Source organism: Sphaeramia orbicularis, chromosome 10, assembly GCF_902148855.1.
Source record: "Sphaeramia orbicularis chromosome 10, fSphaOr1.1, whole genome shotgun sequence".
NCBI classification, from domain to species: domain Eukaryota; kingdom Metazoa; phylum Chordata; class Actinopteri; order Kurtiformes; family Apogonidae; genus Sphaeramia; species Sphaeramia orbicularis.
Window position 1 is genome coordinate 31,172,646 of NC_043966.1, and position 14,518 is coordinate 31,187,163.

The 14,518-nt window shown below is 37.9% G+C and overlaps 2 protein-coding genes across 3 annotated transcripts; one reads left to right on the top strand and one right to left on the bottom strand.

Annotated features, from left to right (window-relative positions):
- Positions 1-2,015: 2,015 nt before the first annotated feature.
- On the top strand, positions 2,016-8,436 carry zdhhc15b (zDHHC palmitoyltransferase 15b). Of its 2 annotated transcripts, none has more exons than XM_030144781.1 (11): positions 2,016-2,178; positions 2,613-2,639; positions 2,732-2,826; positions 2,926-3,046; positions 3,366-3,435; positions 3,787-3,819; positions 3,906-4,026; positions 4,214-4,346; positions 4,503-4,629; positions 4,920-5,035; positions 6,096-8,436. In XM_030144781.1, exons 1-11 carry the CDS (start codon positions 2,037-2,039, stop codon positions 6,218-6,220), a joined length of 1,110 nt encoding a protein of 369 aa, XP_030000641.1. In that variant the 5' UTR covers positions 2,016-2,036; the 3' UTR covers positions 6,221-8,436. The 2 variants fall into 2 exon arrangements, with proteins under 2 accessions (XP_030000641.1, XP_030000642.1); XM_030144782.1 differs by having other exon boundaries at positions 2,017-2,178; positions 6,439-8,436.
- Positions 8,437-8,661: 225 nt separating this feature from the next.
- Positions 8,662-14,510, bottom strand: uprt (uracil phosphoribosyltransferase (FUR1) homolog (S. cerevisiae)). Its single transcript, XM_030144783.1, has 7 exons — positions 13,970-14,510; positions 11,843-11,885; positions 11,694-11,763; positions 11,410-11,472; positions 10,770-10,931; positions 10,008-10,106; positions 8,662-8,910 (listed from the first exon to the last, which is right to left on the bottom strand). Exons 1-7 carry the CDS (start codon positions 14,209-14,211, stop codon positions 8,804-8,806), a joined length of 786 nt encoding a protein of 261 aa, XP_030000643.1. The 5' UTR covers positions 14,212-14,510; the 3' UTR covers positions 8,662-8,803.
- Between the last annotated feature and the right edge of the window lie 8 nt (positions 14,511-14,518).

Consider the following 14,518-nt stretch of genomic DNA (forward strand, 5'->3'; position numbering starts at 1 on the left):
GCATGTTTTAGATGTTTCCCTCATCCAGCACAACTGATGGTTGTTAAAAGGCTTCTGCAGAGCTTCATGATTGTCTTATAATTTGAATCAGGTGTGTTGGAAGAGGGACACGTCTAAAACATGCAGGGTAGTAGATCTTGAGGACCAGGATTGGACACCTCTGTTCTAAATTATATGTTAGATTACTTCAGAATGGTGAAACTGATGCTGTTTAATGTTGAACATATCAAAAAATGTGTGTATGTGATTCTCTAAATGGTACTAAATGGCACTATTCTGGTTCCATATGTAATTGTGTTGGGGGATAAATTACATATTTTGTCTGAACACTGTCTTGTATTATCTAGGTGTGTGGACTGATTGCATAATTATGGCTGAAGTATATCCAGTATAGAAGTCATAGTTGTTTCACACAATACATAATTTCTGGTGAGGTCAGTATATACCAATAAACGTCACTTGAAATGATGTCTAAAAGTGCTGTAAAAATTTTGGATCAGCCTCCTCTGATGGATCAGTAAAACTGTGGAACTTATAACCGACTGAGTTGAAAACATAACACCATTTTCATTTTAACATTTATCAAATCTTAAATAACTACAACCTTTTGAGCTGGGAATTTTTTTAAATAAAAATGTTCAATCTTTGTTTGGTTTTAATACTGACAAAAATACACTGATATACTACTACTACTACTACTACTACTACTACTACTACTAATATACTAATACTAATAATAGTACTGATCCTCTTCCACTTTAGGTCTTTAATTCGCAAACATTTTACTCTCAAATGACCAGAGGAGACTGTATAATTCTCGGAAGAAAAAGTGATTTTAGCTAATATACATTCTCAGTAATTTTTAAAATGTATTTATTTAAACTTTATTTAACCAGGCAAGACAGATTAAGGACACATTCTTATTTAAAACAGTGGCTTGGCATTACATAACAGTATTAATTTTATTTTATTTTATTTTATTTAACCAGGAAGTCCCATTGAGATTAGGAATCTCTTTTGTAAGGGAAACCTGGCCAAGGTAGCAGCCATACAAAGTCTAAACAACAAAACACATACATGATACACAATTAACAATAAAACACAATAAAAACTATTCAACCATAATGTATCCACAGAATGGTTCACATCAGAGTAATGAACAGTTACTGTTCTTTTGCTCTGTAGCTGAAATTGTGGCTTATAAACAACCAATTTCTTTTTTTCAGCCCTGAAATGCATCATCACACACATGCATTTCTCAGTGTTTGTAGCAATATCTGTACAACTGGGATATACAGTGAATAAGTAAACAATACTACAAACAAAAATGTATTTCAGAAAAAAAAAAAAAAAAAAGAATATTGTAGAAGCTATATGGGACCATCTAGATGAAAAAAAGAATGAAAGACCATGACAGCCTCTAGGATATTGTAAAGGTGTACAATGAAACATCCAGACAGCCAACCTAAGGGAGTTGAAGATTAACTGAAGACTTACCTGCAAAAGCTATTTAATTCTGACATTCTTTTGTGTGTGTCTGTGTGTTTCCATACTGTGCACATATTTATGCACGTCTTGTTAGAAATAAATTTTCCATTTCCATGTTGTGTCCAAGCACAGTACTATATATAGTAAGAAGTGATGCCTGTTACATCGTACTGTATTTTATTATATTATATTTCCATTGCTTCATTAATGAATCCATTTTTGTAAATAAAACAATGCATGAAATGACACAAAATGAAACTCCCACCTCTTTATATTATTTTAATACTTAAAGCCTCTACTGGAGAGTGAGAACATCACTGAAACTGAAAAATGTCAGTCCAGTTTGGGTCTCAGTAGAGGAAAAACAATTAGCTGATTGTGACCTGAGACCTGATTTGCACTTTCCTGTAGCTCCTGCAGCTGAATTAGCTCCTTAAACCCCACACCATCAGCTGTTCGGCGGCTGATCCTGCCCTGGTCATGCAGACCGGTGAGTCGCTCCCCGATCACACCGATGGATAAATCCCAGGAATAATAGTCGAGCGCAGATGAGAGCAGAGGTGAGATGGAATATGGCTCTCTCCAGAGGTTTGAGATGCTGTCAAAGGGTTTTCTCCTGGATACCTGTGCTTATAATAACCTCCGTGGTGTTGTGGTCGTACTACGCCTACGTGTTTGAGCTATGTCTTTGTAAGTATGAGAAATGGTGCTCGTTTGTTGTGATTTTGGCCGTTTTTTTTTTTTTACCGGAGACATCGCAGATTGCCGCACAGCAGTGTTGACAAAATTACCGTTATGGGCAAAGCATAAGCTAGCATACAAGGCGGAAGTGATTTGGGTGTGTGATTTCCTTTTCTTTTTTTAATTGCTCAGTATAATATTTTGCCTTTAAATGCAACACATACACCTGTTTATGTTGCCACTGAGGAGTCAGCATTATCTCTGTATTCATACAAAGACTAGCTATTGTTATCTTAGCTAACTACAACCTGTCAATCTGGCTAGGAATGTTAGCCGATTCATTGTCTTCCAATAGGGAAAAACAAAACTAATGCTTCCAGGAATGTGTTGCTTCACTTTTGCGAGTTACTGTCAGATTTATTAGAATTATTCTTGTTTTTCAGTTACTATCCCCAACACATTTGAAAAAGGTGAGTTTTCAGTTCATGTGCTACTAGCGTTATACACTGTGAATACATCAAATGGGTTGACATCATGGATTGCGGTTGTTTTGCATTTGCAGTGGCCTATCTACTTGTGTTTCATGTTTGCTTTGTGATGTTCTCATGGACCTACTGGAAGTCAATATTTACTCCTCCCGCCACTCCATGCAAAAAGGTATTATGAACATATTGTGGCTAATGTATTTTATCATACAGTGGGTCTGCTGAATGGGGCAAGTCTTGTATTATCTTTGACATGTGTTTGTTGCACTAGTTCCAGCTCTCATACTCTGACAAGCAGAGATATGAAATGGAGGAGAGGCCTGATGCTCAGAAACAGATCCTTGTTGAGATTGCAAAGAAGCTACCCATCTTTACCCGAGCTCAATCTGGTGGTAAACATTTTCTTTGTAAATCTATTTCTGTGTTTTTGTGGGATTATTGACTTGTTTGTAAAATGTGGGAAAAAAACCTGAGGTAACAGCACGGGCACATCAGCCACAGTTCATCATCTTGCACATAATCTGTGTGTGTTGAAAACAAGTAAGGTTGTGTGTGTGTGTACTCATGAGCATCCCCATTCAGAGTAATCAGCCAATGTATCTCTTTCATTAGTGCTGATTGCTGAGACTGAGTTCTAGCCTGCAGGAAATAAGTGAAGGGTAAGCTCGGCTCAAATGTCGTTCATTCAACTGGTCATCCTCTTGTCTCCAGCTATCAGGTTCTGCGACCGCTGCCAGGTACTGAAGCCTGACCGCTGTCACCACTGCTCGGTTTGTGAAACGTAAGTCACCCTTTCCTGCCCAATCCATTCATCTAGTGAGATTGCTCTAGGCAAGGAGATATTTGTTGGCCGGGAGCTGTTGTGATAATTAGAAGGTGTTTGTTGGCACACTTTGCTCAGAAAGAATAACCTAATGATCAATCAGAGCAGCTTTTTATCACACACAAAGAGAAATCAGCAGACTGCTCTCAGAATAAATGTAAAGCCAACTCTATTAAAAGTTGCGCTGGCTGTCACATGAACTAATTTTACTGTGCAAGTATCCCCCTTGCTTAATTTTTTTTGTTTTTTGCTTTAGCATTAAGTTTTTTTTGTAAGCAAACACGTAATTTTTCTGTTTTTCTTTCCAAGATGTGTCTTGAAGATGGACCATCACTGTCCCTGGTAAATATAACTCAGCCTCTTTGTTCCTGCTACAAGGAATTTATGCATTTATTTTATTCTGATTCTAGATTTGCTTTGTCTTTTAGGGTGAACAACTGTGTGGGCTTTTCCAACTACAAGTTTTTTCTTCTGTTTCTTTCCTACTCCATGCTATACTGCATATTCATTGCAGCAACAGTTTTTCAGTATTTCCTCAAATTCTGGGTGGTGAGTGTTACGAGTCAAAATTTTCATCACCATCTTACAATAACCTCATTTCACAAGTATGAATTGAACATAGTAAGCACTTCTGCCACATTATGAAATGGAAAACCAATCACTGTGTTATCAATTACAACATTTTAATCTAACCATTTTTTTCTCAAGCTGTGCTTCTCCTGTTTCTTTCTCCCAGGGGGACTTGCCAAATGGGTCCGCCAAGTTCCATGTCCTCTTCCTCATGTTTGTGGCGCTCATGTTCTTTGTCAGTCTCATGTTCCTCTTTGGCTATCACTGTTGGTTGGTGGCCAAAAACAGATCCACTTTAGGTGAGGCTTCACATATTTATAGGAAAACCCTTTTTCTCTTCATCCTCCTCCCCCCTCACTGTACAAATGGTAAGAGAGGTATTTGTATGATTAGTTACCTGTAACTTGTAAATCTTCTGTAAAGATGTGGACAGCACTCTATTTTTGCATTTCTAGAGGCCTTTTCAGCACCAGTTTTTGTCAGTGGACCTGACAGAAATGGCTTCAATGTTGGTGTACGCAAAAACCTGCAACAGGTATTTGGAGAGAATAGGAGACTGTGGTTCATCCCTGTCTTCACAAGGTGCGTCTGGAGGCATATTAGTAGTACATAATAAACTGACTCCCTGCTCTTAACAGTGCTGCTTACTTAGCTTTTTTTAATGTACATGTTCACTGAATTTTCTCACTTTTGAACTCCTATTAATTCTGGGTACTGGATAGAATGAACATTACAGAGTTGGAGCTGGAAAATGTGTTTGCATGAAGCAATATTTGAGCTGAATAAAATGTCAAATGAGCGGCAAGATCACATTTGGTAATAGTCTTAGATCCTAACAAACTTCCTTCTTTTTTGCACTGTGTACTTGTCAGCCAAGGGAATGGCCACTTCTTCCCCTTGAAGAATAGAAGTGAGTCCCGGAACCCCTTATTAGCTAATGAGGAGATGTGGGAGGAGTCAGAAGACTGCTCTGAGGAAGGGAGCCTGGGTAAGTGACATTGCCTCAAATGTATTCACATGATAGTGTAAAAAGTTTGCCTTTAAGGCTTTCTAAAAGAAAAGCTGTAAAATTTGTGGTGAGTTACTGTAAAGAGCGGAGAAGGTCTGCAGCGGGAGGAGGTGGTGGTGAATGACTGGTCAAACATAGGACTATCATCTAGGTGGGGTTTTATGTGGAACCACAAGTCAGTTTTGATAGTTAGTAAATCTAAACGTAATTAACTTAGATTTGAAATTATAAACCAGTTAATCAATTGGTCACTTGCCTGGAATTTAATCAGTGATCAGCAATGTTGTGAGCTGTTTGTCTAAATCACTTTTTACATATAAAAGTCTACCTTGCTGGTCAGAATATCACTTTGGCTTCTGTGACTGTGTGATAGACATTTTCCCTTGTACACACTACAAAGCAAAAATAAAATGTATGACAGTGATAATCATTATTTCTAGACAAAACTAATATGAAAATATCAAAAAGGATTGTAATTTAATAAAGTATTTTTCATAGAAGGAATCAGATATTTTTTTCCTAAAACCTTAATATTTAGTTAATTGCCACATTTATTTGGGACAATTTTCACATCTCCAATTGCTTGGCACTTTGTACCTTGTGGTGAGGCTGTGAAATGAAAATGAAATGTAGCGGTCTCTTCATTGTGGGTGACTGTGGCTCAGGAGGTGGAGCTGGTTGTCCACAAAGCAGAAAGTTGCTGGTTTGATCCTCGGCTCCTCCTGTCTAAGTGTCCTTGGGCAAGACACTGAAGGCCCAACTTTCATCATTGGCTGTTTTCCTGCTGTGAGTTTGTGTGTGCGAATGGATGGATGAGACCCATTCTAAAGCACTCTTGAGTGACATTAAGGTAGAAAAGCACTATATTGTATAAATACTGTCAATTTACCATTTACCTTTGAGGTTTGACAAATTCTCTGCAAAATAAAGATTGCTCTGTCCTTAATGTAAATAGGAATAGGAATATTAGAAGCCAGTTGTGTATTGGCTGTTGTTAATGATGAGATTCTTTGAAAGTTCTTTTTTTTTCTTATTACAGAGAGGACTGTGATCCCGGTCTTTAGTGCAACATCAGCGGCTATTATTGTTATTTCACTAAGCAATCACAGAGGGCACAAGGTTTTGAAACAAGTGTCTTATGTTAAAAAAAAGCTGTTGTCTTAAAAATGCTCTGGCTGACTGTTGTCAGACTGCACCAAAAAACTGCACATGTGGTTGTGGCTGATCTGGAGACATCAGTCTCACCCTGTTACACTCTGCTACCACCTGGTGGACATGTGCGACACACTGGGACTACTGTGTTAGATGAGTCACTAACTATGAAAAACCCTGTGAAAATTATTCCTTTTTTCCATCTTGATTTTTTTTTCTTTTCATTCCAGTTGAGGACCAAGACCCTTCTGTTACCATAGAGATGGAAGAATAGTCATTTAATGTAAGGACAATTTACACATGTACAGAGGATGTACATTAGTATTGCACACACTGTGTACCACGAGGCAGATTAATATCAAATCTTGTGGATGTTCAGACAAAATTTATGAAGGGGGCCAAACGTGTGGACGATACCTGCATTTGGACTGTGATTTCCACTTTGATCCTGTGTGATGGTGAATAGGAAAATTTGACGCACAACAAGCAGCATCACCTACCCCTTATGAATGGATGAACAAACGTTTTAGCTTGATTTGGGATAAATATTACCTCATTACAATTAGCCATGGGTTGATTATTCCTTAATGTACTGGCCTCTGTGGGATTATGAATTACTGTTAATTGGGAAGCTTCTACTTAGGCACTGTTCTATTTTATATGATACTGTTGGAGCATTGGGTTGTGAGTTCAGTGTGTAGAGTGTTGCACCTTATTGCTCTGACAGTGAAGGGTGGAAGCTACTTCAGTTACACCCAAAATGCTCCCCAGATCACTTAAAGCGAGTCTGCTGACTGTCCTCAAAAAGTATATTAAAACAATTTTTTTAATCACCTGACCTAACTTGGGCCTTACATATATACATATATAAATATATTCCTGTGCTGTGGGAGATTTCTCTTAAGAATGTATCCAGCTTGTGAGTTGGCTGTCTTCATATATTTTTTAAACAGCTCATCAAATGCTTTAATGCAGTATTTCAGCATTAAAATGTCGGGTCATTCTGGGTAACAAAAAAAAAAATCACAACTGTCATGAATTTGCAGTTTTAGTTCACAGCTACAGCTCATTATTTCTGGAATGAATGCTGAAAATCTCCCCCCCTAGTACTAGGGTATGTGTGAAGGTAAACAAATTGACTTTCATGTTCAGAGTATTTCAATTAAACCATATCCTGAGTAGCACACTGTATGAGTTGCTGGAACTTCAAGTAAAGTTGCAGTGATTTATTTGGTATGTGCATAGGAAACATACTGTAATAAACATTAAAAAAAGAAAAAAAAACATGTTTTCTATCATATCATCCATTACTTGTTACGACACCGAGTGTTATCACATGCAACCTGATATGAAAGTGAGGTTTAATCATAGGCATGCATTTTTTGTCTATTTTCTGTTTTTCTTGTGCTTTTTTTTTTTTTTTTGCACTTTTTAAACATGCAGGTATCTGTACATATAACATATTCAACATCTGATCCTCATCCACTGGTTGGTCGAGGTAAACTGTTTTCAGTATATATTTTTTTCTACCTGTGTTTATGTATCATGACAAGTGTAATACCATATTCAGAAACATATTATCCTTATTCACTGTTCATGGACTTGAAAGTATTCTCACAGGGTGTTGCTGGTATACTAAACCATTTCTGTTCAACTATGAAAAATTATTTTTTGTATGGGGGTGTCAAAACCTTGAGGGTGTTTGATCATGACTCTTGACTTGCTTCATTGAACTTGTTTTTCTACTTTGTCGGGTAAGCCAAATCAAATGCTGCTCATGTTTGGGAAATGCATAACGTCACTGATTAATTAAAAATGTATGTTGTTTTTATCTGAAGAATGAGTCAGTGTTTGAACGCATGTAGAATCATTAGGAAAGATTTGGATGTTGAGTGTTTCATGTTGTCTTGTGTCTATTTATTGTTCTACTGTTCGGCTTTCTTCTTGTGCATTGAGTTTACTGATTCATGCTGTAACTGCTGCAGGCAGTGTCTGTATCATTTGCTCCATCGAGTGACACTTAACTATTGAAGTAATGTGGTTTTAATTGACCTTTAGGAAATGCATTAATACAAAATGGTGACAAATTATACCCAGTCAATGTTATATGACAGATTCGCAGACATCAGCTCTGTATTGTTAGAACATACACTATATGGTCCCGTTTCTGAATTGTCTTTGGAGTATGTGATTGTGGCGCTTCCCTTTTTCAGTATGTCTGAACCACTAAAAAAACCACTCATACTGCTTCATTTGCTCTTCTGTCAGTTAACAAATATAAATCCTTTATTGATCCATCAGTTGTTGTAACATGCAAAATAAAATGATCCACTGTTTAACTCTTTACATGTTTAAGTGTGGTTCTGCATCTATAACATGAGTATACACAGCAAAAAAGGAAAAAAAGAAAAAAAAACAACCACAAACAAGAAAAAAAAAACTTGATTTTTTTTTTTTTTTTAAATCATTTTAGGACCTTTGGAAATAAAGTGGCAGTATTTGGCACAACAAGGAGAACATGAAATACATTTAAATAAACAAGACCAAGTATGCTCAAGACAATTTGCAGATCATGTCCCTCAGGTTGCCCTTTGTTTAATCGGTGCCGAAGTACCTCTGTCCAAAATGTGTTGGAGCCACTGGATGAACCTCTGTAGTTAAAATGGTGATATCTGGGAACTCCTGGATTATAGATTTGGCTCCTGGGAAAGGTGTAAAAGACATCATATATAAAACATGAGTATACGACCACAGTACCACCGGTGTTGGGAATAAGTTAAACCACTTGCTGACAAACCTAAACAATACTGACCAAAGTTACAAATACCTACATATTGTCTGCGGAACATGCTAGAACTTGAAAAAGCTGACAGCACTCATCTTAAAGGCAATGACCAATTACCGCTACTCAGTTTACCCAGTAGCGGTAATTGCAGTGGTAAACTGCAGCTCACAGTGTGATGCCTTGAGCATAATAAGATGCTAACACCTTGTCAGTGAGCTAACGCTGCAGCTGCTTTTACAAGATACCAAGGCCTACATATTGTATATAAAAATAAAAATGGCTTTAAAAAAATAATTGACTTTCATGTGAAGGTCGTGTCATTGAACTGGAGTTAGAGAAAAAAAAGCCTTTATTCCATAAGCATTGTTAAAGAGCTAATAGCATTTTATGGCAGCGTGACCACAAGTAGAGGTTCTTGAAAGTATGATTATATGATCAGTCTTAATGTCACATGGGTTTATAAATGTATCAGTCACTTAAAGGCTTTATTAGTAAGACCTTTCACTGTAAGTAGCATATGTATAGTCCCAACTAGAGGTAGGTTTTATGTAGGAATACAAGAATTCAAGTGAATTTGGTTGATCTACATTTTCTCAACGGGTAAGTGTCAATGTAGTGAAAAAAGACAGTATGAAGGTTTGTAGCATCAGATATGTGGACACTTAAATGCTTCACTCACTTGTATAAATGTAATTAGATATAACTGTTTTTGGCAATTAATGGGAATGTCAGGTTATTTAATGACATCAAAAGTTTAATATTTATAAAACTAAAATGAATACATTAAAACTTTAAAGAACTGCAGATGTTCTGTGGCAAACTGGACACAACTGCTATCCAGAAGTAAAGTCATTCTCGCGATTAATTCATAAATCTCATCTGTTCACGCCTCAGAACAATCAACAGTACAGCTATAAAGCAATCATCAGTTCAAAGTAAACAGTAGCGTATGAGCAGGGGTGGGTGTGGGGGGTGATGAGCTGCAGCGGCAGTAAGCCGGTTGCTGTGGCTTACCATGAGGCGTGGAGAAGAGGCTGAGAAGGATAATATGTCTGGGCTGGACTCCGTGCTCTATCAGCACCCTCACTGCCTCAATCACAGTGTTTCCTGTACCTGCAGACACACACAGAAAGAATGCAGCTTCAGCTACAGAAACAAAAAGGTGCTGATTTAAAAGTGACCCTCTTATTTTACAATGATTCAGCTTAAAAAAAAAAAAACATAAGCAAAACATTTCTGTTGTCTCAAACAGATACCGATGAGTGGGCTGACTGGTGTAGCCATGAGCTTTAGCATCTGGCAGGCTTTAATTTCCAAAACCTGTTAGCGTGCATCAATGTAACCATATACTCCATCCCTCTGACATTATAAAGTATACCGTTGACCTGGCTTGGATGCCATCATTATTCAAAAGCACAAAAATGCTGCTTTGTGACACTAGGAAACCAGGACTATTAAGATACTATTTTTGTTGGCCCTCATTATGCTATTCAGCAGCTTGGTGGCTATCTCCCCGGCAGTGTATAATTTCCCCCATGAGAGCTATAATTATCAGAACAGTGTGAATGGGCCTGTATGATGTGGAAATGCAGACTCGGTGAAGGTCAACTCAAGGGAGATTTCTCCAAACGAATAAATGCAGGAAACTGTTTCATTTGCACAAAAATGGATATCTCTTGACATTTATGTGTGACTGAGGGTATAAACTGGAATCAGGAGGATAAACTACAGCACTACACACACCGTGCTGTGCCTCCATGCACGCGGTTTACTTACTAAGGATGGGATACATGAGCAGCACTTTCCTCCGGTACACATCTGGAGGGAACTTGGCATAATAGACCTTGGCTTTCTGTGTCTCTTCGTCACTCTGGATGAGGATCTTGCCGATTCGGATGGAGCGGCAGCAGTCCCTGAGACCCTGCTCCATGGCCTCACCTGTGTGGCCGCAAAGAAGTCTGTACTCAAATTACCCTCTTACTGCATATGTCCATCAGTTAATACCGTTGTATACTGCACATATCTGAACACTAAGCCTTTTGTTTCAGTCTGCACCAACTTCAATGTGTGACATTTCCCATACTGCATGCTTGTCTCATTAAATTAGTAGGAGAGGATACATGAAAACTTCATCTGAATGCCCTCAGAGGACATGTTCTGCAAAAGCACAGAAAACCTGTCACAAATAGCCATGCAACACGGTTCTATTGTATTTTTTGGTACTTAAATGCTCAATCAATTTCACTGGGATAATAGAACTGACTGCTGATAAACCGCGTATGGTCCAGCTCACATAATAACCTGGCCTGATGAATGAGGCCTGAATAGGCTGTACAGAACAAGTGCACAGCTGGCACAAATCATATATGCATGAAAGACATAATACACGGAGACACTCATTTGGTAGGTGACTTACCACTCCTCATAATGCTGACTCCACAGTTGCCTCTTTCAAACTTGACACCTTCATACTTGTACCCTGAGGGAACATGAAGTAGGAACAGTTACCATTGTAGCTTTTCTGAACAAGCCCACTCAGTTATATCACACACTGTGGGCTTGTAGACTTGTACTTATTTATGCTTTCCTATTATTTTCAGCACTATCCAGCTTGGTCTGCACTGCAGGGACTTTACATGTTAGACCTGCTATTTAATGCAAGTGTTGTACTTCAGACCTGAACCTGTTTGTGTGCCTTACCTGTCGGTGTGGTCACAGTGCACTCTGAATAGGGGAGCTGATTCAGACCCTCCTCAACAACTAGCCTGATCTGTAGTTGGAAAAAAACAGCACACTGTGTAATTTAAAAGTGGATACATAACCAATGTGTGGTTAAACTGTGGTCTTACCAGTCGGTCAGCACAAAACACAAAATCGCCTCTGCTGGTCGTCCTGGAAATTTTAATAAAACATTAGTAATGAAGTCATTCTTGACTGTAGAAAAGTACAACAGGAAATAGACTTTTTTTTCTTTCAGGGTATCTGTAGGTTTGAAGAAACCAACTGTAAGAATTTTTAAGACATCTTTCAAGGTGTCTTTGGCTAAATGTAAGACCTTACATTCACAAAATAACAGTGCAACAGACCTCATTGTTATTGCCAGTCTAAACCAGGTTGCAATCCAGCTCACATTACATTTACATTTCTGCATGACTAATGTTTCTGATACTGACGTTCAAGCTGCTAAAGCTCATACCTGAACCCCTCTACCCATGAATGACTGTTGGTGACTCATTCCCATATTAGTTATGCTCAAATACTAAACATTAATTAAAAATTCTTTACAAAGATTTCCAAAACAAAATAGAAATTTCATTTATTCTGTCAGTGGAATTTTTAAGACCTTTGAGACCAGATTTGAGGATTGATTATCAATTTTAAAGATAATTAAGGCCTTAATTTAGGACAAATATATTACTTTTTAGGGATACCCAGACACCCTTTTCTTTATTCTTGTCAAGCTGAAACATACTGCAGCCCTTTTCACCTGATATCAATAAAACTAACAGCTAACAGAGTGTGGATTTAAGAGCAACACTCCTTAAGATAAAGGGTGGAAATCATAGTAACTAAAGACTATAGTGTCATGATGCATTGCACACAATGCACACACAATAGCATCGTGATAAAGCGATATTATAAGCCAATCATCTATGGTGCATTTTACAAAGTCTGAACAACCAATGAAGACAAATGTACACTGTTGCCTGAAAATTTTGAATAATTTTGTTTTCAGACACATTCCTCTTCTATACACATCATTAATCAACTTTGACCAGGTGTAATGATTACAGACATACCAGATACACATTATCTATCAAGAATAAATCACATTAGAGGTTAAATATTTTATTCTAACTTTATGGGCAACAGTGTACAGGGTGTCCACAAGTCTCTTTACAATTTAAAAATGTATTACAAAAGCAATTGATGACATATGATAATCGGATTTGTTCTATGTACTCAGTGGTTGTCAAAGTTTTTAATCACATTGTGGGATGATGTGCAATTGAATCAATGGTCCACTTTTCTTCAATGAGAGATCAATTACCGCAAATGTTTACCTTTACTTTTTGACTGAATATGTAGCACCACAACTGGATGACCTTCATCCAACCATCATTTTCCAGGTAGATGTTGCACCACCACATTGGGGACTGCATGTTGGTGGGTTCCTAAATCAAACATTTCCAGACTGGTGGACTGGAAGGGATGGCCCAATTCCCTGGACACCTAGTGCACCAAATATCACTCCCTTGGATTTGTTTCTTTAGGGTTATGTTAAAGATATCGTTTATCAAATAAAGATATGGGACATCAATGACCTGAAGCAAAAGACCACACCATTGATGACTCTATGATACAGCCAACATGGCCAGACATCCAGTACCGTCTTGAAATGCTTCGTGCAACTAATGGTGCCCATATAGAGGTGTACTAAATGGGTAAAAAAAAAAACAAAAAAAAACAACAACTTCAATATCTACTTTTCATTTTCTAATAATTTCCATAGATTTGTCTATTCATTTGCTTATGTAATACATTTGTTAAATTGTAACTGACATTATACAACACTGTGCTTTAATTAAAATATTGATATTTCATGCTAATATACTGGTAACACATTGCAAGCATACAGTAAGTAGTCTCTGTGTGTTTTGTCCTAGAATATTATTAGTATAGCACAGTATTTTGTACTTAAGTCAATTTCAATATGTTTTTTTTTTTTTTTTTTTTTACCAGAAGTATGTTTGGGGCCAGCAGCACTATTGGACTTAGATTGCTGTTCTTGGGTGATGTAAGCAAACAAAACATCGACCTTAATAGAATAATGACTTTGACTTAATCCTTTGGTATTGTTCAATGTGAGCAACAACTCCTAGATGTCCTGTTTTTTTGGCTTTGAAACACAATCACACCCACTAAGACTGTCTGTGCCGTTGTGTACACGCAGAAAGAGAAAAACAGGGACTCACTTGTCTCTGATGATAGTCTGTAACTCTCGGATCTGGTCGTTGAGAGGCAGCAGTTTGAGCTGAGGTCCCAGGTTTTCTTGGTTACTAACGGTCTGTCTACTGGCATCACTTGGCTCATTGTCGGACACTACTGCGGACACACTGCTGCTGTTACTACTGTTGCTGTTAGCAAACCGTACCTGCTTCATCGGGTGCTCCTGGCCACTGCTGATATTGTTTAGTTGTTGGTTGTGGCATGGCATCCTGAGCACAAGTTACCGAGCTACCCACGCAGTAACGGTGACCTACTATCTGACAAAGAGGAGCAGCCAGACAACGTGTTCTTCTATTTAGCTTCGACTGGTGCTAAAATTTACACTTCACTCACTCGCCGCGTGAAATATCTGGACAGCATTTACAAACCTGAAAAGAGCCGATCACGTTGTGTTAAAATCAAAGCAATCGCTGATATTTCCTCAAAAAAATGTAGTGTCACGTAAAGCTTCTTGTTTGCTAGCTTTGACACTGACGGCGTTGATGAAGACCGGATGTGACGTAGCCGGTGTGTTG

Coding starts and splice junctions, on each gene's coding strand:
- zdhhc15b (XM_030144781.1), top strand. CDS start 2,037: ATGAGAGCAGAGGTGAGATGGAATATGGCTCTCTCCAGAGGTTTGAGA. Junction 3,047..3,365: donor TACCCGAGCTCAATCTGGTG/GTAAACATTTTC, acceptor TCTTGTCTCCAG/CTATCAGGTTCTGCGACCGC. Junction 4,347..4,502: donor CAAAAACAGATCCACTTTAG/GTGAGGCTTCAC, acceptor TTGCATTTCTAG/AGGCCTTTTCAGCACCAGTT.
- uprt (XM_030144783.1), bottom strand. CDS start 14,211: ATGCCATGCCACAACCAACAACTAAACAATATCAGCAGTGGCCAGGAG. Junction 11,473..11,693: donor CACTGTGACCACACCGACAG/GTAAGGCACACA, acceptor ATGTTCCCTCAG/GGTACAAGTATGAAGGTGTC. Junction 10,107..10,769: donor GCTCATGTATCCCATCCTTA/GTAAGTAAACCG, acceptor GTGTGTCTGCAG/GTACAGGAAACACTGTGATT.